At 43.0% G+C, this 22,706-nt stretch overlaps 1 protein-coding gene across 1 annotated transcript in view; it reads left to right on the plus strand.

Moving 5' to 3' along the window:
• Positions 1 to 22,706, plus strand: part of tspoap1 (TSPO associated protein 1) — a 71,095-nt gene that overhangs the window by 37,762 nt on the left and 10,627 nt on the right. Inside the window, exons 8-25 of the mRNA XM_015031837.1 lie at positions 2,979 to 3,062; positions 4,946 to 5,035; positions 5,120 to 5,242; positions 5,748 to 5,852; positions 6,053 to 6,103; positions 7,048 to 7,068; positions 8,615 to 8,795; positions 11,492 to 11,596; positions 12,018 to 12,220; positions 14,401 to 14,507; positions 14,590 to 14,699; positions 15,177 to 16,052; positions 17,152 to 17,178; positions 17,349 to 17,500; positions 18,253 to 18,729; positions 19,620 to 20,006; positions 20,255 to 20,410; positions 21,276 to 22,073. Coding sequence (XP_014887323.1) covers positions 2,979 to 3,062; positions 4,946 to 5,035; positions 5,120 to 5,242; positions 5,748 to 5,852; positions 6,053 to 6,103; positions 7,048 to 7,068; positions 8,615 to 8,795; positions 11,492 to 11,596; positions 12,018 to 12,220; positions 14,401 to 14,507; positions 14,590 to 14,699; positions 15,177 to 16,052; positions 17,152 to 17,178; positions 17,349 to 17,500; positions 18,253 to 18,729; positions 19,620 to 20,006; positions 20,255 to 20,410; positions 21,276 to 22,073 — 4,053 coding nt within the window. The remainder of the gene's footprint in view (positions 1 to 2,978; positions 3,063 to 4,945; positions 5,036 to 5,119; positions 5,243 to 5,747; positions 5,853 to 6,052; positions 6,104 to 7,047; positions 7,069 to 8,614; positions 8,796 to 11,491; positions 11,597 to 12,017; positions 12,221 to 14,400; positions 14,508 to 14,589; positions 14,700 to 15,176; positions 16,053 to 17,151; positions 17,179 to 17,348; positions 17,501 to 18,252; positions 18,730 to 19,619; positions 20,007 to 20,254; positions 20,411 to 21,275; positions 22,074 to 22,706) is intronic.

The following is a 22,706-nucleotide window of genomic DNA, read 5'->3' on the forward strand; positions in this document are numbered from 1 at the left end:
TTAAGGGATTTTTTTTAACAGACACACTCACTTTAATTCTTAAATGAAATGTGTAAAAAGACTGATTGGGAAAGATGTACTGCCATAGGATGAAGTGTTTGCCATTTGTATTTGTTTGAATTCGAAAGAAAATGAAGGGATTACAAGATTATCCCTTTAAATTCAACATTCTACAAACATATGTCACAAACCTTGATCTGCTCTTTTTTTAAAACCAAACACACATGCTATTTGTTGATCTGTTTGGAGATGAATGGTTACATTTATTATAACAATCGTGTTCTTAGTTTCCAGGTATTGAACTGGTGCTTTTAAACAGCTTCCTGTTAAGTGATACAGTGATCAAAATCACAGACGTCTGTGCCACCAGACACTCCCTCTGACCTCACGCTTTAATTTTTAATACCAAAATCGCACAGACTTTTCAAAATCTTTTCTTTGCCCTTTGTGGTGAGTGAATTTGCATGCCACACAGTCTCTGTGAAAGGTTTTGCTATTTTGTATTATATTTTCATTATTTTAGCATATTTTATTATTCTAATTTGTTGTATTAATCTTTCCCAGAGCATGAGATTAGATTTTAAAATCTGTTTTGTTACGCTGCTAAGGCCAGAAGCTCAAATAAATAAAAATATGCATCTTTACTTTACTCCGCTTAGCCTTCCTATTGATTCCTCAAAGTAACGCTCTCTCTTTGAATGGCACGTATACTTTACAAAATAAAGTTCTAAACAGCTTCCAACTTCTATACTGAAAGTAGCTAACTTTGACCAGTCTTCACTCAGTGACAGCATCTGCACTGAAGAGTATTGTCAGCAGAACCTTTTAGTGTCTGGTTTTGCTGTGTTCTGACTGGAAAAAAAGATAAAAATTTGAGCAGCTCTGATTGCCAGCTACAGCTGAACATCAGGCCGCTGCTCTGAAACATTTGTTGTGTCCGGGCATCCTTTAAAAGTCTTCACTATCTGTATCTAATATTAAGGCCTTAAAATGTCTTAAATTAATAATAATAATAATAAAAATTAAGTTGGAGTTGATTTTAAATTTTTCCCACAGGACTGTTCTGTCGGTCAAAAGTTTGAGTGATACGCAGACATCTTAATTGTATTCTGTGACTCAAGATGATTGAGGCTGCAGCTAATATGCCCTTGCTAGCTAGCATGGTTGCCAGCCATACAGTGGTAGATGCATTCTGTGTCTGTGTTAAGTCTGTAGAGAGCAAAACATTTGATTTTCCTTTACACATTTCCGTCGTGATGCAGGTCTTAAATTTCATTCGCAACAGTCTTTAAAACGTCTTAAAAAGTCTTAAACTTGAAACTCGCGGAAACCATGTAAACACAGGCGGCCTAACGGATAGCTGTTGGCCTAGTTAAAGGAAGAGCAGAAAACTATGGCCCGTGCTTTAAGGATAGCTGCTCTACATACAACAGGACATCCTGACTCAGTACACATCATTCTTATCCTCAGTGCTCCGACTGACGTACACAATCAACCAAATCGGACCACAGATTGTGTTTTAATTATCTTTATTGTCTTGCCGTGTCGTTGCCGGTGACAGTACAGTATCTCTTCCAGTCAGCTGCTTGTGGTCAGCAATTAGCCAGTGTGCTCTGTGGCTTTCCCCCCCTATGCAGTCGATAGGTAATGCTTCATTCAGACCCTGCGGCCGTGCTGAAATAAGCTGATTTCTGCTCTGCTTCTCCTGCATGTAAGCTGCATTTAGAATAATTAGAGGATGGTAAGCTTTGTAATGCCTCTGCAGTGTTGTATCAGAGGTCAACATGGAAAGTAAAGTCAACGTATTCTGTCTTGCATAAAATTATGACAGTATGAACGTGCATTGCAAAAGCATTCATATCTCTCATCTGTTTTCTCATGTTGTCACTATTTAATCAGTTTCATTTAGATCGTGTGCGACAGACCGACAGACGTTGCATCGTTTCAAGTGAACTGAGAGAGTTATTTTATAAAATGAAAAAATCTGAAAGTTTGTCATGTTGCTTTTTTTAAGCAGGGAGAGGGAAGCTGGTCAGAGTCGACGGAAGAATAAAGGAACTGACTGATAAAAGAAAACCTGTCAGAGGGAGCACAATAGCATCGCATTGTCTTGCGATGCTATTGTGCTAACGATAAAAATTAGAACGATAAAAAGAACTATTAATTTGTTTTTTAGGTAACTGGATGGCTCTGACTCTATATCACAGTATTAACGTCACAAACATAAATACTGTTCTTGAAAAATATTCCCAGTTGAAAGGGGAACCTGTAGAACTCCATTTATGGGAAATAAGTGTGATTTACATCGCAAAATCTTTTTTTTTTTTTTTTAATTTACTGATATCTGTCAATGGGCTTTGTGAAAATAGTAAAAATAGTAAAACTATGTTCTTTTGTTAGTTTTTTTTATTACTTAACATCAATAACTGCATTTTATCAAGACAATAAATTAGAAATTCTTGCCATGATTAAAACAAACAATCATGACAAATTATAAATGATAATGCCCACATCTAGTTTCAGGGTGGCCCAATCAAATCCATGCCTAAATCTTAATCTTTAATGTGCAGTAAAATTTTAAAATTGATGCTTTTTCACTCTGCCTGGAGCTCTGCAAAGGAAAATTGTTGCAAATTTAAGTCTCAAGAAGTTGCTGCTATAAGAGAAAGATGATTCTACAGTGTATTGGTTCAGGGGAGACTGGATACAAATGCATGCCACACTTTTAAGATTTTAATTTCTAAACAAATAAATAAATAAAACTATTAAGTTCCTTTCACTTCACACATATAAGCCACTGTATGTTGGTCTAACATAATGTTTCTGGTTCTAAAGTGACAAGATGCAAAGAACATTGTTTGTTTATATGATTTATTTTATTTATATTATATGTCATGTTATATTTATTTTATTTATATTACACCTTTCAGAGATTATTTTGCACCGGTCATCAATAACTCTCACCGTTTTTGGTCCAGGAACGGGAGCTGAGCAGGAAGAGAAAAGAATGTGAAAATCTCGAGCATGAAGTAAAGAAGCGACAGAAGAGATGTCTGGATTTAGTAAGAAAACATCCTTTGGTTCTCCTGCTGCTTTTGTCATGATCTGTGTTTTTCTGTTTAGTTATTTGGGGATTTTCTGTGTTTAGTCCTGTCAGCCCTTGATTGTTCCCAGGTGTGTCTCGTTCCCTTGATTACCCCGTGTGTATTTAAGTCCACCTGTTGTCTCTGTCTCTTGTCGGGTCCTCGTCAAACGTACGTCTAATGTTGGATGTCGCTGGTTAGTCTGTTCTCCTCAGTAGTACTGCGAAAGTCCTGAGTAGCTTGTCTTAGTCTTTTATGTCAGTTGCTACCAGTATTAGCTGTTTGCTAATTGTTCTGCTGTGCTGCCTGACTGGACTGTTGTGAGCATCTTCTAAAATAATACCTGGCAGTGTTGTGGTCAAGACCACTTAACCCGAGACCTAGACAAGACCAAGACTTTTAGGGTCAAAATTACTTCTCAAATTGATCTGAAAGATCCATATTCACATAAAAACACCTAGATATTAAATACTTAATAAATTTAACCAATATTAAAAGCAGTACAAACTCTTGGTTCTGCTATGCTTCCATCTCTGTGCTATGATCTGCAGTGGTCTCGTGCCATCCCTAAATAGATAACACCCTGGGTGTTTGTCCATGTTGCTCTGTTCTGTCAGGTCAGCATACGCTGTCAGATCGTCATACCCTTAGCACAAACTCTGTCAGACATGTCATTACCATATAATTTTATTTAATTAGCAACATAGAATCATGACGTAGATCATCATATGCTTTATTAACACTTGTATGGCATCCTGACTTAGTGGTTAAGTAGGTTAATGAGTTTTACACGAGCGTGTGTTGTAGTTGACTGCAGCTGCAGCCAGACCTGCTTAAATACACTTTGAAACCACGACAACACATGTATATCTATATAGTTATCATTGAAAACAATTTAATGACTTATTTTCGTCATAACTTGTTGTGTATGGTGAACTGACAACTCCTCTGACTGTCGGACTTCTTAATGTGCAGGCATGGTACTCACTGCATGTATGCTATTCTGACAGCGTATGGCTATCTGATAGAACAACGGCTCTCAGTGAGTGACACTCCAGTCCTATCTAATAAGTAAAGAGCTGTGGAGAAGAATCGACTGTTTCTGAATGTCAGACTTTTGGACATAGCGTTGTCCCATATATGCGACAAGTCAGTTTACACCTCCGCACAATAATTCAGCGCAGTGAGTGATAACATTTTTCATCACAATGCTTATGTGTGTCTATACAGCTAGCTTTGCTAACATCACGTCAACGGAGCTTACCTTCTTTGAGCTACTTTTCTAAGTGACGAAAAAAGTTAGACGTTGTCCCCACCGTCTGTGAAAGCGAAGCGCTGCTGAGTTAGCTGTGGTCATCGGATTTCTTATGATTTATGCAGCGCTATTCCATTACTGACGATTAGACAGACATTTTCTGCCGCTGAGAGGAAACCACTGCGCATGTCCTGGAGCGCCACGCGCGAGTGAAAGGTGGGGAGGGGAGGGGGGAGTAATAGAAACACATAGTTGATTGGATTTTAATCGGTGCGTTTTGCATCCACTGAAAACAAAGATGTTAACAAATAAACTGGACAGTATGCTGTACGTTTAGTGATATTTTCACAGTTGCGGTCTTGACTGGTCTTGAAATAAAATGCCGAGTCCTCAGCGCCCGAGACCGAGACAAGACCGAGACCAAATGCAGTCGAGTCCGAGACGAGACCATCAAAAAATGGTCTCAAGACCAAGACCGATCTCGAGTACTACAACACTGATACCTGGGTCTCAGTGTTCAATCTCACCACCTCAACCACACCCCCCATGACAGCTTTATGTTCTAAAGACGAGGCGAGTCTGAAGACTGGGCTTATGTGTCCAACAGGAGAGCCAGCTTGAGGATGAGCGAGGCAAAAATGAGCAACTAAAGGAGGAGGCAGAACTCCTCAGGAGGAAGGCGCAGCTGCTCGACCAGGTCAGTGTTCAACCGGTTCCGTCCCAGCCGGGTTGATGAATCCACTGGGAACCAGTCGATTAACGCGGCATTGCTGTCTCTTAGGCTCGGGCTGAGAATGAGGAGCTGAGGGAAGATCTCTCTGAAGTGACCGCTCAACACAATTCAGTTCTCGAAGAGAACCAGAGACTCCGTGCCAAACTGGAGAACCTAGAGCAGGTCCTAAAGGTATCCCACTGCATACAGCTTCACTGCAAAAACACAAAGTCTTCAGTATTGTAGGTCTAGTCTTAATACATTTGAAATAAGGCAAAACTAACTTTAAAGTTCTTTTTTAGCAAGATTTAGGAGCTTATTTAAGGTAAATAATGCCTTAATATTAATTTTAAAAGTACTGGTTCCATTGGCAAATTACTTCGCTTATAACATGAGGAAAATGTCTTTTTATAAGTGAAACAATTTTCCAATGGAACTAGTACTTTTTAAAAATTGCTGTTAAATAATTATTGACTTAAAACAAGCTCCTATAACTTGCTGATAAAGTTATTTGTAAGTTGGCGTTCTTATTTCAAGTGGAGTAAGACATTTGCTTTAGAGACTAGACCAAAAATACTCGGTAAGATTTTGTGTTTTTACAGTGTCGTGTGATTTCAGTTTGAATCTTAACCAAGACAATTAAAATGTTTGAAGTGGATTTGTTTATTATTGTTGCTGTTCCCCCCCCCCCATAAAGCACATGCGAGAGGTCGCCGAGCGAAGGCAGCAGCTGGAATTGGAACATGAGCAGGCACTGGCTATCCTTAAGTTCAAACAGGATGAGATCAAAAGGTTACAGCGGGTAGGAAACACGAACGCTGCGTTTTCCACAAGTTCCTCTTGATAAACATTGTTTTATAAGAAAATTGGGTGTTTTGTCCAGCAGGAGGCAACCTTAGGGCGTATAAAAAACCTTTTACTCAACATAGTCTGCTGTGCTGTGAATTATTTTTTTTTCTTTTACGTATTAACAGCCAACTTTAACATCTTTTTACTTATTAGGCTCAGTTATTTGCCAAGAGGGAACATGAAGGAGTGGTTCAGATGCTGGAGGTGAGTTTAACGCCCTTGTGATTCCTGCACACACTCTGTCACCAAATAAGCACATTTATTTTACACCATGCAGCACTTCTGTTACCACTGCAAACCCCTGAGGTGCTTATGATAAGTCAGGTATTTATAAAAATGAAAATAACAAAGGCAGTGAAATGAGCCCCCAGTTTTACAAGAGATCTCCTCTTGAATACTCCATTGTGTTTGAATTGAACAGATGGCTTCTCTGTCGCTTTGTGTCTCTCTTACTCTCTGTGAGCTTCGCCGCAGTACAGTTTGTGTAAAAATAACTCAAACCAGCCATTAGGCAGCTAGAAACCCCGTCTGATTGGCTGCTAATTTTGAAAGGAAAAATTCTCGAGTCCTCGTATCGCGACGTGACTCACTGAAAGGCAAAAGGTCATCGTCGTCCGAATTTGAGCAACATACACGTTTGTCATCAGAGCTGCTCATTTTGCTTTGTGAGTTTGTTCCTTAAAGAAAGTGTGTGTTTTTATTTTAGGACTTGACTCAGCTCGTGTTGCAGAGGGAGCTGGTAGAGTATATTTGCTCCTCGCTTCCTTCCTTCCTTCTCGGCTCCTCTCACTTTCTCTCTCTCTCTTTTTTTTTTTTTAAACCCAAGACAATCACAGGAGAAAGTCTCTGTCCCCTGCAGAGAGCGTAGGCTTTGTCACCAACTCAAAACGCGGCCGTTCCCAGTCTGCTTAAAAACGTGTTTTGGAGAGATTACCGATCTCAGACGCGTTCATTCGATGTCAGCTGCTGAGGGCCAAGAGACATTCTAGTGATTCTGGCTTCCAACAACATGGATTCAAACTTTTTCTACCTGACTAAAATATATTTTGTTCCTTCCAGAATCCCCTTTTATTTTTTATCTCAAGCATGTGTTTTGTGTTTGTAAACCTCTGCTTGTCCTTTGCTTCCTTTTGTCTTCTGCTAATCAGAGCACGCTGGACTGCATGCAGGTACTTCCTGACTTCCTCGGACCAATTATTCGCCAACCCTACCCTCCCATGTCGCTCACCGAGTTGAGGAAACACGGCTCAGCTGCTTTCTGTTTAACCCCCTCACAATAATGCACACAGTCCCACCGCCTTTTGTGTTCAACAGTGTCGAGTTACTAAAACTCTTGTTCAAATCAGGCCAATCACCTGAGGTCAGAAACAGATCTGTGACACAGTTTCCCAGAACATTTTACCGCATTTATCGCGTCTGTTCATCTTTGCTACATGCGGACAACAAAACAGATTGTTGTTTGTCATCGTTTTCGCTTCGGGGGTTAAAAGATGATTTGTGCCCAGGCTTTAGGTAACCACTGATATGTGTAGGTGAGAGCTAACAGGAAATGTTGTTCAGACAGTTTCAGCCTGCAGCTTTTGTCAGACCAAGCCCGCTTAAAAACTCCCACCACAGCCGGAAGTGAAATCAGCCACATATAGAAACTGGAGCTGAGCTGTGTGAAACCCCTCCCTACCCCCCCCAAACCCTCCTTTGCAAAGCTATAGCAAACCTCGCTGTTCGGTGAAGTGGGTGTGAGACAGAAGCAGCATGTCTCGCTTTGTGCTCTCTCAAAGATTCCCTTATAAATGTTTTCTATCATAACTGTCCCATTCCTCTTATTTACCTCTTTTTTCCCCAGTGATCCTTAAAATGTTTGTCATGTGTGTTTGTGACTTAGTGTTTTTTTTTTTTAAGTTATTTGTCTAGTCACCAAAACTCCTGGGGTTTCATTGAGTTTGCTTAGGCCTGTCACAAAAACAAATTTTGCAAGAGGATAAATCATCCCAGAAGTTTATTTATTTTATTTATTTCAAACATGATAGAAATATAAAATCACACATGCGAACAAGAGATGCGACGGACTCTGTACTACAATAATCTTAACGTGCTCGAAAAGGAGAAGGAAGAAGTTAGAAACTATTTCTATTATTGTTGTTTTGAGTTTTCAAGTAATATGATGTTAATCAATAAACTTTAAGTTTTAATGAACATTTAAAACTTGAACTTGAAGACATTTTAACTATTGAAATAAGCAGAAAACCCCCCGAAAACAACAAATAAAATGGAAACAAGAGCTTTTTGTCATCCAGAAAGCGAGACACGAGAAGAACTAAATCATGCCATTTGAAATGATTGAGTTTGTTTCAATTTAATCTGACTGAACTGTTTTGGAAACAATTCAGTCTCTAGATGTGTAAAGCTAGTATTGAAAATACCTGCTGCTGTAATTGCAAATAGATTTTTTTTTCCCAACTCATTAATCCTAGGCTGAATACAAATGCACTCCACACGTTTTAGTTTTATTTGTACAACAAAACGAATCGAGCTATGTGCCATTTTCCTTTTATTTTACAATTATGCACTGCGTTGTGTTGGTCTGTTGCATCATAAAATATATTGAAGTTTGCTGTTAAGAAGTAACTAAATGGCAACCAAACATGCTGAGACGTGGATGTGGCCGGTTGTCATTTTTACTGCAGCGTCTCCTAAATGTCTCTGTGTTGCGTGCAGTCGAAGGTACGAGAGCTGGAGGAGAAATGTCGCAGTCAGAGTGAGCAGTTCGGCCTGCTGTCCCAGGAGCTGGAGAAGTTCCGGCTGCAGGCCTCCAAAGTGGACCTGGCCAGTTCCACCCTCCTCAACAACCCCAGCCTCTCAGTTCTGACCAACGGGGTGGGCCTGACTACCGAACGAGGTGAGCTGCAGAACACCTGTCTGCTTTAATCATTAGTGGACTTTTCAGAGTTTAGGTGGCCTCAATGACTTCATTGCTATGTGATCTAAATCATTTCATTGCCTCTCTGGTTGGAGGATAGGCTTTTAAGTAACAGGTTTATTGGATCGCCTTGTATTCATCTCCCCAAAAAACACTGAGCAGATTCCCTGTTCCTGCTGAAGAAAAGCAATCCTACAGCACGATGCTACCACCGTCATATTTTATTGTAGCAGGCGAGGTCTAGTCATATAACTGTGAACAAGACTTCTGATAAGTTTTCTCCAACAGTGTCTTGCATTTTAACGTAACTCTTTCTTCAAGGACAGATTTGTGGAGTGATGCAACTGACTAATCCATCAACAGGTTCTCCTTCAGAGGTTTGCATCTCCGCAGCTCCTCCAGAGCAACCATGGGCCTCTTGGCTGCTTCTACGATTAAGGTTGGGAAGAATTATGGATTCATCGGTGCGTTGCGATTAATGTTTTCCAACTCAATATTGATTTGGTGTGTTTGTGCTACGGTGAGGAACACTTTCGTGAGCCATGCGCACAATCTGGGGACGTTTGAGTGTTTACGTTAACCTCTTCCTCCATTTCCCGCACTTTCTGCTAACGAAGAACAGCTTTGGATCGCAGCAAGCTTGACGAGCTAGATGAACAGCTAGGGCCTTTTTTTTACCGGCAGGCGTCCATTGCAGGCCGAGAAGCTGCGCGTCCTCACTACCTCATTACTGTATCAGCTCAGTGTCGGATTTAAACAGGTTGATGTGAAGACGTCTTCTTCTTTCTCTTCTTCTTCTTCGTCTTCTTCTTCGTCGTCTTCATCTTCTTAAGCTCTTTAGTGGTTGGCAAACTGCTATTTGCTGTGCGTTACCACCAGCTGGTGAGGTGGGTCAAATATGCTTAACATTGATGATTCAACAGTAGGGGTTGAATGACTACATATTTTTTATGGTCGACTACGTCATGATAATAGTCGAGGCGATGTCGACTAGTTGCGGTGACGTCATAGTGACGTGAGCGCAAAAAGCCTTCACAACTACTTGGAGGCTTTATCAGCTATTTTCACGGCAAATATTGACCCGCCTCCTCCCCTTTTCCCGTTTTTACTAAGTCTATTATGCAGAATTAAAAGAGCAATAAACACATCTTTATTCGTGAGCAGCGGAGAAAAGTTCATTGCACAAAGTCGGGTCTAACTTTTTTTTTTTCCAAACACCGGCTGATGCTGATGATAGCTACTCGTATAGGAGTCAAATTATCACACTGACCACAATGGTGCTTTTGGAACATCACAAACCATACTTATTATGAACGGATCCCGTTTGGTTACAGTTGAATTCAACGAAGCCTCCTGCTGCTCCTCCGCCCGATGCGCAGCAGGAAGCTCTGCTGACTCAGAGTCGGTTCGGCTCTCCGAACCAACATGCAGACATGAGGGTCTGATAGAGATCGCCTCTGTCAGACCCTCAGGGTGAAGCTTGGACTTAGTTTCCAGATGTAGTCAAACCATAACTTTATAAGAGCGTAAAGCTGCCAGGTTAAAAGCTTCAATACGCAGGGTGACGCTGATCAGTTGGGGGTAGTTGAGGGATAAAAAAGCCTGACATCATGACGCGTTGTCGCACATTACTCCGGTAGTCTAAGGATTTTTTCAGCACTAGTTTATTTCACAGCAATCTGACTGTAAGGGGGCAGAGAGAGCGGAGAGAGGCCTGGGCCCAGCGAATGGAGGACGGGAGTCGGACTCCAGACTACCGCAGGCTAAAGTCTCTGCATGTGGGGCGCCGCGGTAACCACCGCGCTGCGCAACACCACTATTGCGGTAGCCTATGCTGTAATTTACAGTTTGTCTTTGTTAAATTAAAGTTTTATACAATTTGAGCTTTCTGACGAACTCACCTATTCCACCTTCTTTCATTTCCTTGGAAAAATCTGTTTTGTCATCTGATTGGGACTAGAAAAAAGTCATTGCAGAGAAAAGAATCGACTAGTCGACTAATTGGTGCAACCCCTATTCAACAGTGATGTGAATTATCTCAGTTTCCACAAGAAAAGGAGAATTAAGTTTAAATCACTTCAATGGTCATATTTTAACCTTTATGCTCCTTATTGAGCACAAGTCTTGTGGTGCTACTGTTGCTGTCGCTGTGCTATCATGATGGTGATGTATACCACCAGGGTTGTTAATATGGGCAGGAAAAACTAAGGAATAAGTAAAGCCTACAATCAATAATACGGAATTATTACTAAATTAGTATCGAAGGATTTAAAGCGACATTGAATCGGATCGATGTTGAATCAACAACGCCCCTTAGCGAGGCTTTAATCTTCTCCCTAACCTGTCTGCTGTGTTCTTGATTCTCCTTCACAGAGCAGCTGCAGTCATGCTGAGAATAAATTAGACGCAGGTGGATTCTGTTTACTAATTAAGATTTTTGCATCTCTTACTTTTGCTTGTCTTAAATCTATTTTAGGCACCCACTACTGCTGCAATGGCTGCTGTTGTCAGTAATGTGTATCCTTATAATCTCTTATCGTTCTCTCTGTGTGTGTCTTCGTCTTTCTAACATTACTTCCAGCCACAGCTGCTTCTCTGCTCCGCTCCTTTCGTCTCTCCGCGTCCCCACCACGTTGCCTGGTGTCTTTATGTTCTGTGCTCTCTATGTGTTTTAGACTGCACTGGCGGCACACTGGACATGGTGTCGCTGGGCGAAATTGCCTTCTGGAGTCTGGAGGGAGGTGACCCTCTCTCCTGCCCGGACGGTAACGACCCACTCGGTACGCTCTCCGTCTCCGTTCATCACGCTGTCACTTAAAGCACGGCACGTTCCGATCCGTCATCTCACCCGCACCGTCGTCGCTTGCCGGGCCCTGCTCTTGTTTCCCCGTCATCACACGCCGGCGAGAGTTGCCGCTCGGCGTTTTAAACGTCTGTGGAGCCTAGAACCTGTTAAGCCCCTTAACACGGCTGGTGTGATACACGGCGACACAAGGCAGCATGACCTCCAACCTCAGACAGATGGAGACCGGATTTCTTTTTTTTTTTTCTCTCCCCCCCCCCTGCACCGTTTTAATCAGCCATGTTCAACCTTGAGCTGCCTGCATGCCGTCCAGTGATCTCACCCACCTGGCAGGTCGCAGACAACCGGGTTAACGTGCAAGGACGTGTTTTATCCTCTTCCCCTCTCTGTCCTGCTAGATGTGGCCGCCGCTTTGCGCAGGGGGTCCACGCCGCACGCAGCAGGACTCTCCAGGGTGGAGCGCTCGCCCGTCACCAAGCACCGAGAGCTGCCCACCATCAGCGTCAGCAAGTCGGGGTCTTCCTCCAAGTCGGAAACCACGCACCTCACCCCCAAATCCGACACCCACCTCAGTCCGCACAAATCGAGTCCGACGCACGAGGTACCCGGCACTTTCTATTCAGTTTTGACGTCGTAACTTATGGTAGATTCACAGTGAAGCAAAACGGATCAACGGAAACCGCATGAAGTAAATCTGGTTCAGAGCGTTAAATGTGTCTAACATGACACCAGTAAACTGCAAGGATTTTTTTTTTCTTTCTTTATTCCACCTGGAATAACTGGTTGTAAGTCACCAGGGCTTTCCTAGTAGAAAGTTGTGAGTTTGACTTCAGCTCCCTCCTCTGCCACTTACTGATGTTCATTTGAGCAAGGCAGTTATTTCCAGTTTGCCCGCAAGTGTGAAAGCACTAAAAAAATAGCTAAACTTTTACATATTTAGGATTTTTCAGGCTGCAACTCATTAACTTTAAAATATCTGCCATTTGTACTTCATTTGAAAAGTAAATATATTTATCTAAAATGTGTTTATGTTCCATCTCAGTTACTTTTCATTAATAATCTTTCGAATTAAAAATTGTGAAGCTAAATTAAAACTAGTGGTGGGACTCATTGGAGGGTTGGTAATTAATTAATTAATCTGCAATTAATTGCATTTCAATCAAACCATATTTTGACATTTCAATTTAAAAACCTATATTATTGCTAAAGTATTGTATGAATAGACATATGAACCCAGCAATAAAGATTTGCATTGTTTTTAAGCTGCAGGTCTTCAGCCATCAGATTAGTCCTTCATACTCATTCAGCTTTCAAGCGTTTAAGGATCTCCTAATCGTTTATGGAACTTTTTTTTATAAAAATACTACTTTAGCGCAGCGTACACACTGCAGTAGTCTTCCTCAGTATCCCATCAGATAATCTTTTTGAAGCAAAAATTAACCCCCTGCAGGCCAAGAACAGCAGCTCTTTGTCGCCCATCGCTGTCATTTGCAGATGTCGCTTGTGCGTCAGATTTACTGACGTTCCAGAAACGTGCAAACACAAAGGTTCCGCCTGTCATTTGACGCAAGCACGGAGCGCAGCTGATTATGCAAGTCCTACTTCTGCTCACACACATCCCATAGATATTTGGGGATTGCTGCTTAGGCTCTACAGAATCGGTTCCTGCATGTTGGTGGTCTGTTTATCTCGTCACCCGTCAGCCCCCAAAGCTCATATTTAGTGAGATTATCCACTCGGCACTGTGGATTATGAAGGTTATACAGTAGTAGTTGTGGGTGATTATCTCCCACAGAACTACAAATACAGCATCTTTTATTGCTACCGCTATTTAAAATGAGACGTCAGGTATCAAGTTGGTTAGTGACTAATTTAAAAAATAAAAGCTCTTCCTGCTTAGCCTTGCAAAAAGACATTTTCTAAATGTCGGATAAAGTGGTACAGGCAAAGTAGATCCAATAAGATTATTTTTCAGTCTGTTGATAAGATTGTGAGCCTTGGAAGTAAACTCGGGTTACGTTTCGTCCTGTTTTTTGCCTTTGCTTCACTTCCTGTAATTACTTGCAGTTGAGCACAGTGGTTTCCTTTACAGTCAACTCTAAACAGCCAGGTTGTTATTTCTAGATAACTCGCATAGATAACTAATATGCAGTTGTCTCATATAAAATGTACCAGTGTGATTCGCCAAACAAAGGCAGTATTATGCAAAACCAAATTTTTTAGCTTCATATCATGTTACAGAGATATTCCAACATCAGAAATATATGTAAAACATCTTGCTTCGGCTTATTTATGCATGTTTTGAGAAACCCTTGAGTCTCCCATCCCATGGCAACCATTTTGGGGTGCCTTAACTCCTGCTAATTCAATGTGCCATCTGTGTCCTTAAGCCTCCGCCTCAGCACCTCCCTCACTAAGCTCCTTCAGACTAGCAGCAGCAGTAATTAGCAAACACCTGGTGGAAATGCACATCTGCTGTGCTCCTAGAAACGGGTGTAAACGGCTTCAAAGGACGGCGGCACGAAGAGAAGCGCTGCTTTAACGACGTGCTGAAGGCGAAGTGTCAGAAAGAGTAGGAGGTTTTTAAAGAGACAGACACTGATTTTAATCGGTCAGATGTGGTTACGATACAAACAGCATTTTTATAACAACTGATGGTGAGCTGCTGACTTGACTGTACAATAAAATTGCACTGGAAAATACATAATAGCCCACCTTGGAGGTGTTGATTACTGATTCCCTTTACTTTTACCCATTCTAAGCATTATTTGTTTCCCTCAGGTGGACACAGCCAGTGAAGTTGAGGAGTTGGACATCGATGTGGCCCCGGCACTGTACACAGCCAGCAGGGGAGCAGCAAAGCTTCAGGTTTTTATTGCCAGATACAGGTAAGTAAACACAGTTTCTTTTACTGCATCAACAGCTTGTTGAGATAAACGTTGAATATTAAGATGTTTTTATCCGTCGCAGTTATAATCCTTACGATGGGCCGAATGACAACCCTGAGGTGGAGCTGCCTTTGACCGCTGGGGAATACATCTACGTTTACGGCGACATGGATGACGACGGCTTCTATGAAGGTAACAATATGTTGTTTGCTCAACCGTTTCAAAGTCATGCTACTAGTAATATTTTCATTCTAATGTGAAAATTTCCAAGCCTCAACCTCAAAGAGCACCCTTCCCTGCGACACCGCCCTCAGCTCCTTCAGACTAGCCAGTAGCAATTAGCAAACCCTTGGAAGAACTGTGCATCTGCTGAACTCGTTATATGAGCTACTTCTCTGTGCAACGCTGGTGGAAACGTTGTTAGAGGATTACTAGAGGAGCAATGCTGTAATGACTTCCTAAAGGTGGAGTTTCAGAAAGATCAGGAGACAGAAGCCTAATGTCAAGGGGTTAAATTACAAAACCACATTTCTTTTAAGTCGTAATTGATATCAATAGCAATTTAATAACTTTAAAATGGAACCATGTGCCTGGGAAATACTTAATACTGCCCCTTTAATGTTCCTGACTTTACCTGATGTTTAACATTTAACCGTCACCGTCGTCCAGGTGAGCTGATGGACGGGCGGAGAGGGCTGGTCCCCTCCAACTTCGTGGAACGCGTGTCAGACGACGATGTGATGAGCGCGCAGCACCCAGAGACCGGCGACGTGTCGCACAACTCCCTGCTCGACAGCAGCCTGCACAGTGCCAGCCACCAGCACCACCTCCACCTGGGCGCCGGCGCCTCAGAAAGGACGGAGGCGTCGGCCGCCTCCGGCCCCGCCTCCGTCCTCCCGGACGCGGTGTCGGCCTCGTCCGTCCCGGCCCCCCTCACCAACGGCCTGGACCTGGACTTGGAGGAGGTGGGAGTGGACGTCGTGCCTTACCCGCGGAAACTTACCCTCATCAAGCAGCTTGCCAAGAGCATCATCATCGGCTGGGACCCCCCGTTGGTGCCGGCCGGCTGGGGCAACGTGTGGAGCTACAACGTGTACGTGGACCAGGAGCTGCGGCTGAATGTGCCCTTCGGCGCTCAGACCAAAGCGGTGCTGGAGCGGCTCGACGTCAACCTCAAAGCCTACCGGGTGTCAGTCCAGAGCCTGACGGAGAAGGGCGTGTCGGACCAGCTCCGCTGCAGCATGCTGGTCGGCCGGGACGTCTGCGTGGCGCCCACGCAGCTGCACGTGGACAGAGTTACCGCCACGTCCGCCAACCTGACCTGGCTGCCCAGCAACAGTAACTATGTGCACGTTGTGTCCTTGAACGATGAGGAGTGTGAGCTGGTGAAGGCTGGCTGCTACTCGCTGTGCCTCAATAACCTCTTGCCCAGCCTGCAGTACACGGCCAAAGTGGAGGCGCGGCCGCACCGAATGCCGTGGGAGCTTCCTGCCGAGCGGCGGGAACACAGAAGCGCCACCGTCAGCTTCAGCACGCTAATGGCAGGTCAGGACCAAATGCATCACGCCGTTTTAAATGTGTCCCCTCCCCATTGAGCATTCGAGTCAAAATAATGTAACGCTTGGCACATGGAAGCCTCTGTGTTTATCGTCTAGCTCAAACATTTGATCCAGATTAAGAATTTATACTGCTTTTTTTTTTTTAACAATAATCCCACTGTGAAGTAATTACGTAATTCAGATTCCGACACATCAGTGGTGACACAGGTCTCTGGTGTCCATCCAATAATTTATCTGTCATCTGTAGGCAGGGAGCGTTGATGGAAGAGATGGAAGAAAGAACTCATTCAGAAGTTAAAGACTCAGTTGCTGTCGATTTTTCGTGTGGATGCATCACTAAAACCAGACTCGTTTTGTAGCCGCTATACATTCAGCTCACATAACTGATTTTTTTTTTTTTAGGCTGCAATTGCCAGTGACTTAGTGCAACATTTACTCCTTTAATTTTGCAATATTGATATTCTGCTGAATTCAAAGGAGATATGATATGACAAATACCACAGAGACTTACCTTAACGCTTTTCTTCAATCTCTTTCATTTCTTTAAATTATGCCCACAATAGCTGACGGTCACAAATTATAATTTGTAGAATTTCTCCTAATTAACTTTATTCAGTGTCTGAAATCAAGAAATGTGTAAAAAGAAAAAAAGAGTGAAAAAAAGCCATCACAAAGGGGCCAAAAGTTGTCAGCTATAATAACACATTTCTTCAGTAAATACATCCAACATAACCATACAGCTTAAAGTTGAAGTTTTAATGTTAAGAGTCTGAGAATAGATTTCACACAGTTTAAGCTCCCCGAAAAGACTTTTGATAAAATTGAGACTGATTGATTTATCCCGTAAGATTAATATGATTTTAGCAAAGCCTGTTTCACATGTTTCACTAAACCAACTGTTTAATGTAAGAGTCTGAGAAAATGGTTTTTAAGAAGCAGATTTTTATTATCTCTTAGCTTTTGTCTTTGCTGCTGTTTTGTTGTTGAAGTCGGTTTTGTTTGGTGCCACATTCCTCTTGTCTTCTGCCAACTCTTGAACGGTTTGAGTCACATTTCTCTAAAACAATCTGTCAAATTTGCTTAAGTTCCATGCGCGCACTCTGGGAATTCAGGTATCTGGATCCTTCTTGTGCATTTAGATGGCTAGCCTGCTGCTTACTAGTGTTGTTTACCCACTGTTAAGACAGTCGCTCCTCTGTTTTGTCCTGCTTTTAGTGCAGAAACATGAGTCTTGATACCATGTTTGCTGTTCCCCGGGGCGTAACGCGTTTAATCGCTGCAGGTCCCCCCGACGCTCCGCTGGACGTGCAGCTGGAGCCCGGTCCCTCTCCCGGCATCGCTCTCATCAGCTGGCTGCCCGTCACCATAGACGCTGCTGGCACCTCCAACGGAGTCCGGGTCACTGGATACACCATCTATGCGGACAAGAAGAAGGCAAGGAGTTTCAATGATCATGTAATGAGTGTGAATTGCTGATTTTCACACAGGTGCTTGAAATGTTTGAATATAAATATTTCCAAGGTTTGGGAAGTGTTTGTGTAAAGTCCTTAACTTGGTTTGGAAAGGATTATTTACATGAGATATTTTCATGCACCTAATTAAAAAAAAAAACAAGCATTTCTTTTTTCTCACTACTTGAACTTAAATCAGACTGAACTTTTCATGTCTTAGGCCATTTTAAATTATTTATAATTATTTCTATTTGCTAAAGGCCAGAAAACTTAGTGAGTACAGGTTTTTTTTATTTTTGTATATTGTGTTTAGGCACTTTATTTGAGCTTTAACACGATTTGTTTGGATAATGAATATTTATTATTCCCTAATGGCTTATTGACTTTTTGATCTGTGAAATTGAAATAAAAGTCAGCTTATATATTTTACATTAAATTAGGGTCGGGTATATAGAGTGAGTAAGAAAGACGTTTCAAATCATAAAATTGTGTTATATTTTGGTTTATTTGTTCCGGCTGTAGAATATAGAATACTATCACTACATATTACTAGTAGCAGTAATAAATTACACATTGTAAGGGTGAATTTTTTAGTTCTTTTGTATTGTTTTTTATCTCCAAAGTTTGGTGCTGGAAAAGTTTGAAAACTTACCTTGAAAATGCTTGCAAAGTGCTTGAATTGTACTGCTGGAAAAGCGTACGAAGTCTGATTTTTAACACTCTTGCTGTCAAAAGGTCTTGGAAGTGGCGTCGCCGACGGCTGGCAGCGCTCTGCTGGGCCCGTCTCAGATCCAGGCCCTCCAGGCAGCGCAGGAGCTCACCGTTCGCACCATGTCTGCCCACGGGGAATCCTGCGACTCTTTCCCAGTAAACGTGCCCTCCAAGCTGGCCGCCGTCATGGCAGGCCCGACTCTGACCGCCCCAGTTGTGCCACACCTCCCCTGCACCCCAGTAGCCCCCAGTAACTTATCCCCACTTCCGTCTTATGGAAGCTCTGCTGCCAAAGTCTCTGCGCTGCCCAACACTCTGCCGTCAGGCACACAGAGGCACGGCCCCGCGGTGGAGGCCGCTGCCAACCTGCCTCATGCTCTCCACTCACAAGATCGTCTGCTATCTGCCTCGTATGTGAAAGCCTGGGCCGACCCGACCTCTGCTGCTGCCTTGACTGTGCGCGAGGCCTTCTCACCCGTGGCCTCCGCCGTTCCTCCAGTGGTAACGCTCACTCTGCCAACTTTTGATCGATGTGATGGGAATGAAAATCTGACGTCTGGGGTTCGAAATTGTTGAACTCACTTGTGTGTCAATTGGGTGTTTTCAAGGTTTGGAAAGTGCTTGATTTTCATGTAAAGCTCTTGAAAATACTTAATATTCTGACTGCACAGTTTTGTAATAAGTGAAATCTAATGTTTGATTAAAAGCCTACAATTAGAAAATGTTATTTATAGTTGAAACCAGACATTTAAAATAACAAAAAAGGCTCTTTCAATAAACTTCTCTTTGTTTTATCAATTGAATTAGCAAAATTACTTCTATTTGCTAAATGCCAGGAAACTTGAGCGAATATATGTATATATATTTTTTATATATTTATTACTTCCTGATTGCTCAATCACTTATTGATCTGTGTCATTGAAATAAAGGTTAGCTTATTTTTATGCGCTACACAACGTTTTTGAAATTGGGGGATTATTTTTTTGTTCTCTGATCGATCGGGTGTGTAAGTGTGTGTGTGAGAGCAACGATTCCAAACAAAACATTTTAATATGTTTTGTTTCAATCGTTCCTGCTGTAGAATGTATATACAATCACAAGACATTGCTAATAACGATAATAAATTATACGATAGTGAATTGAAACTCTTTTATTTTTTTAGTTCATTTGTTTTGCTATTATCTCCTTTCACTGGAAAGGTTTTTGAAAACTTCCACGCTTTAATTTTACTGTGGGAAAAGCGTCCGAACCCTGAACATCAAGCACATAAAATGCTAATTGGAGCGAAATACCGGTGTGAAGCATCTGATTGACGAGCAGCCACTGAAACTTAAAATTGGCTCTCCTTGTTAACAGATGTTATCATAAAACGTTGCGTTTCTTCTGCTCAGGTTAATGTGGCCTCACCCGTCAACGCAGCACCTCAGCCGTCACCAGCAGCGGCGACGCCACCTCCACCTGCTCAAGTGGAGATTGTGGCGGCGGCGTTGGATCTCCGCAGAGACGCCGACAGTCCCGGGACGATACGTCCTTTCCCATCCATCACAGAGTTCATCGAGGACCCCTGTGCCAAGCTCGGGACCCCAGAGCGCGTCGCAAGTCCACCTAAAGCCCCGATCGTTGACCTCTTGAACCCGCAGAACACTAATGTCCTGCGACCACCCAGCACTTCGCCGCTGGAGTCGGAGGTGGAGGAGGAGCCGGAGAACACTCGGCTGGTGTCCATTGAGGAGTTCTTGAGGCAAGACCAGGAGCCGGCTTACTCTAGTAGGCAGCAGGTACGCTAAGATTATTTGTTTTTTTACATAAAGGTATATTTATACACCTCTGAGCTCATGACTTTCAACAGTTTTTACCCCCAAAATTTAGTAAAAAAAAGACATACTATGTGTTTAAATGTAGCCAGAGCTACAGCAGAGTGACTTAAAAGTATTAGAGCTAAAATGGTTACATCTTTCATGAAGCAGCAGAATTCACGACAGACGATTCTCATTAGATTGGCTGACGTGCTGCTGTTTTCCTTCAGAGTTACAGCAGAGGCCTGATGGAGCCTCACAGCGACTACCATGCGGACAACAGCCGTTCGGATCTGTCAGATATCCTGGAGGAGGAGGAGGAAGAGCTTTACTCGGACCACCTGGGAGAAGCACAGCCCAGGGGGTACGCAGTGGGAGCCAACAGGGTAAAGAAATTCATTACTAATGTATGTATCCCCTGTTGCATAGGCTCTATGACTTCTGTCTTTTTTGTAGAGTGTGAGCGTGCTTCTTTTTGTTTAAGGTGACCTCTTATGCTTCCTTGAAAAGGTTGGGATAAGTTCTATATATATATATATATATATATATATATATATATATATATATATATATTCATACACTATGTCATATATATATGTCACTTTAAATCTGAATAAGCCACTGCTGGCCACGTTACCCCCACAACTCAATGTTTACACTCGCATGTGAAAATGGCTGCAAACAGATGAGCGTTTATACAACCATTCATCTTTGAAAAGCAAAAGTGGAGCCTCGTGCCCAACCAACAAGAATATAGCAAGTGGTTTCCGGATTGTAAGTCAGCAACAAAACACTTGTCTTTTCCAGCCATTGAACAGCGCACACAGAGGTGAAACCACCTAACCAAACATGCTGGGGTTGCTAGGTAATGGGTTGAGCTCGGCTGGGATTGGTGTGTTAACCCACAGTGCCCATTGAATGTGACTTAACAATCGGGAGGTTTTTGAAACGGCTCATTTTCCAGAATCCAAAAAATGTGTAACTTTTTAACAGATTTCAGAAGATGTTGACACCGAAAGGGAAAAAATTTAAATGTACAAAATGTGAATTTTGCATAATGGGTCCCTTTCATGCTCATGTTTTAATTTCTGTTGCGTATGTGTCTGTTTGTAACCCTTTTTGTTGTTTTTCCTCTTCTTTCTTTTCTCTTTGCATGCCTGAACGTCTTTATTAAATAATTTCCCCGTGGATAACGGTAATTATTTGACTCCACACCTTTACCACTCCCATGTTTGACCGCGACCGCTGCAGTCACGCAAACTGGAGACGCCGGACAGCGACGAGGATGTTCTGGAACGGATCCTTAAGTTGCCTCCTCAGGTCCCACAGTGCAAGCAGTTGTTCAGCATCGCCGAGGTGACGGAGGAGGAGGACAGCAGTCAGGAAGAGCCTTTACTCTACCGCAGCAAGCCTCGGCCAGGGTCCATTCTTCCTAGAGACTCTGAGCATCTCCATTACCCGCATCCCCCCGACCCACACATCCCGCACCACCACCACCACCACCACCACTTCAACAGGGATCCCAGATCACTTGCCAAAGAGCCTTCTGTCCGACAAGATCCCCCGCAGCTCAAGACGAAGACACAGCACAGGGTGCGCTACGCCGACACAGTCGACACTGTAAATTATCCCGAGGACGAAAGCTTGTATCCGAGTCCCGCTAGCAGGCGAGTCTCAGCCCGCTGTCCGCCCAAACTCACCCCCACTATCAAAGAGAGAGCGCTGCTCAAAGGGCTAGGGGACCGCCTTAGAAGGGAGGCCATGCTCCGGAGTCAGATGGCTGCCGCCACTGCCGCCGTGGAGAGCCCCGACCATGGCCCTACCCCGCCAAGACCCTACCCGGTCAGCAAGACGGTGCGGACTGTGAGGTCGCCAGTCGGCCGCACGACGGAGATCGACGTGGAGTACGGCACGGACAACGAAGAGCCCGCCGAGTACGGGCGCGGGGAGGTGGTGCTGGAGCAGATGAGCTCCGAGTGGTGGGTCGAGGGGCCTCCGGCGGAGCACGGCAAGCCGCCTCACCGCAGGGGGCTGAAGGCCGAAGCAGCGGTAACTGCAGTGGATGTCGTCCTTGTGTTGACCCAGCCCTAGTCTCTCCCCGTGGCTGTGTAGATCCTCAGAGGATAACCTCACCTCCTCTCACTAGAAACAAGCCTGCTTCATTACCAGCAGCGTTGTGGAATCGCTCTTTAAGTTGTGCAACTTTCCAGCACATTAACACCCAGGCTTTGTCTAAAAACTACCTAAAAAAAAAGCTATTTACTTTATATGCTTCGCTTTAATGTGTCTTTCTGCTAAAAGATTCTTTAATTTACTCAATTTCTTTAGCACCTAAAGTCAAGTTGTTTTTCATTCTTAGCTGTAACTCATTACAAGCTCTGCACATTGTGTCACCAACAGTTTGTATGCTGGTGCTTAAAATCTTTGAAAATACTTGAATTTCAACTAGGTGGTTTGGAAAGTGCTCCATATTCAAACTGCACAGTTTTCTAATAAAGTGCAAACTTTGATTTAAAGCCTTAATATGGAAAACTTTGTTCACAGCTTAAACCAGATATTTTCATACACCTAAAAAACAAAAGGAAAATGCTTTTTTTTTTCTCGCCGTCTGGATTTAAATCAGACTAAACTCTTCTTGATTGATGTTTTAACTTTCTTTGCATATTGTGTTTAAGCATTTAA

The sequence above is a fragment of the Poecilia latipinna genome, unplaced genomic scaffold (assembly GCF_001443285.1).
Source record: "Poecilia latipinna isolate Pla-1442-1.1 unplaced genomic scaffold, P_latipinna-1.0 Scaffold220, whole genome shotgun sequence".
NCBI lineage: Eukaryota > Metazoa > Chordata > Actinopteri > Cyprinodontiformes > Poeciliidae > Poecilia > Poecilia latipinna.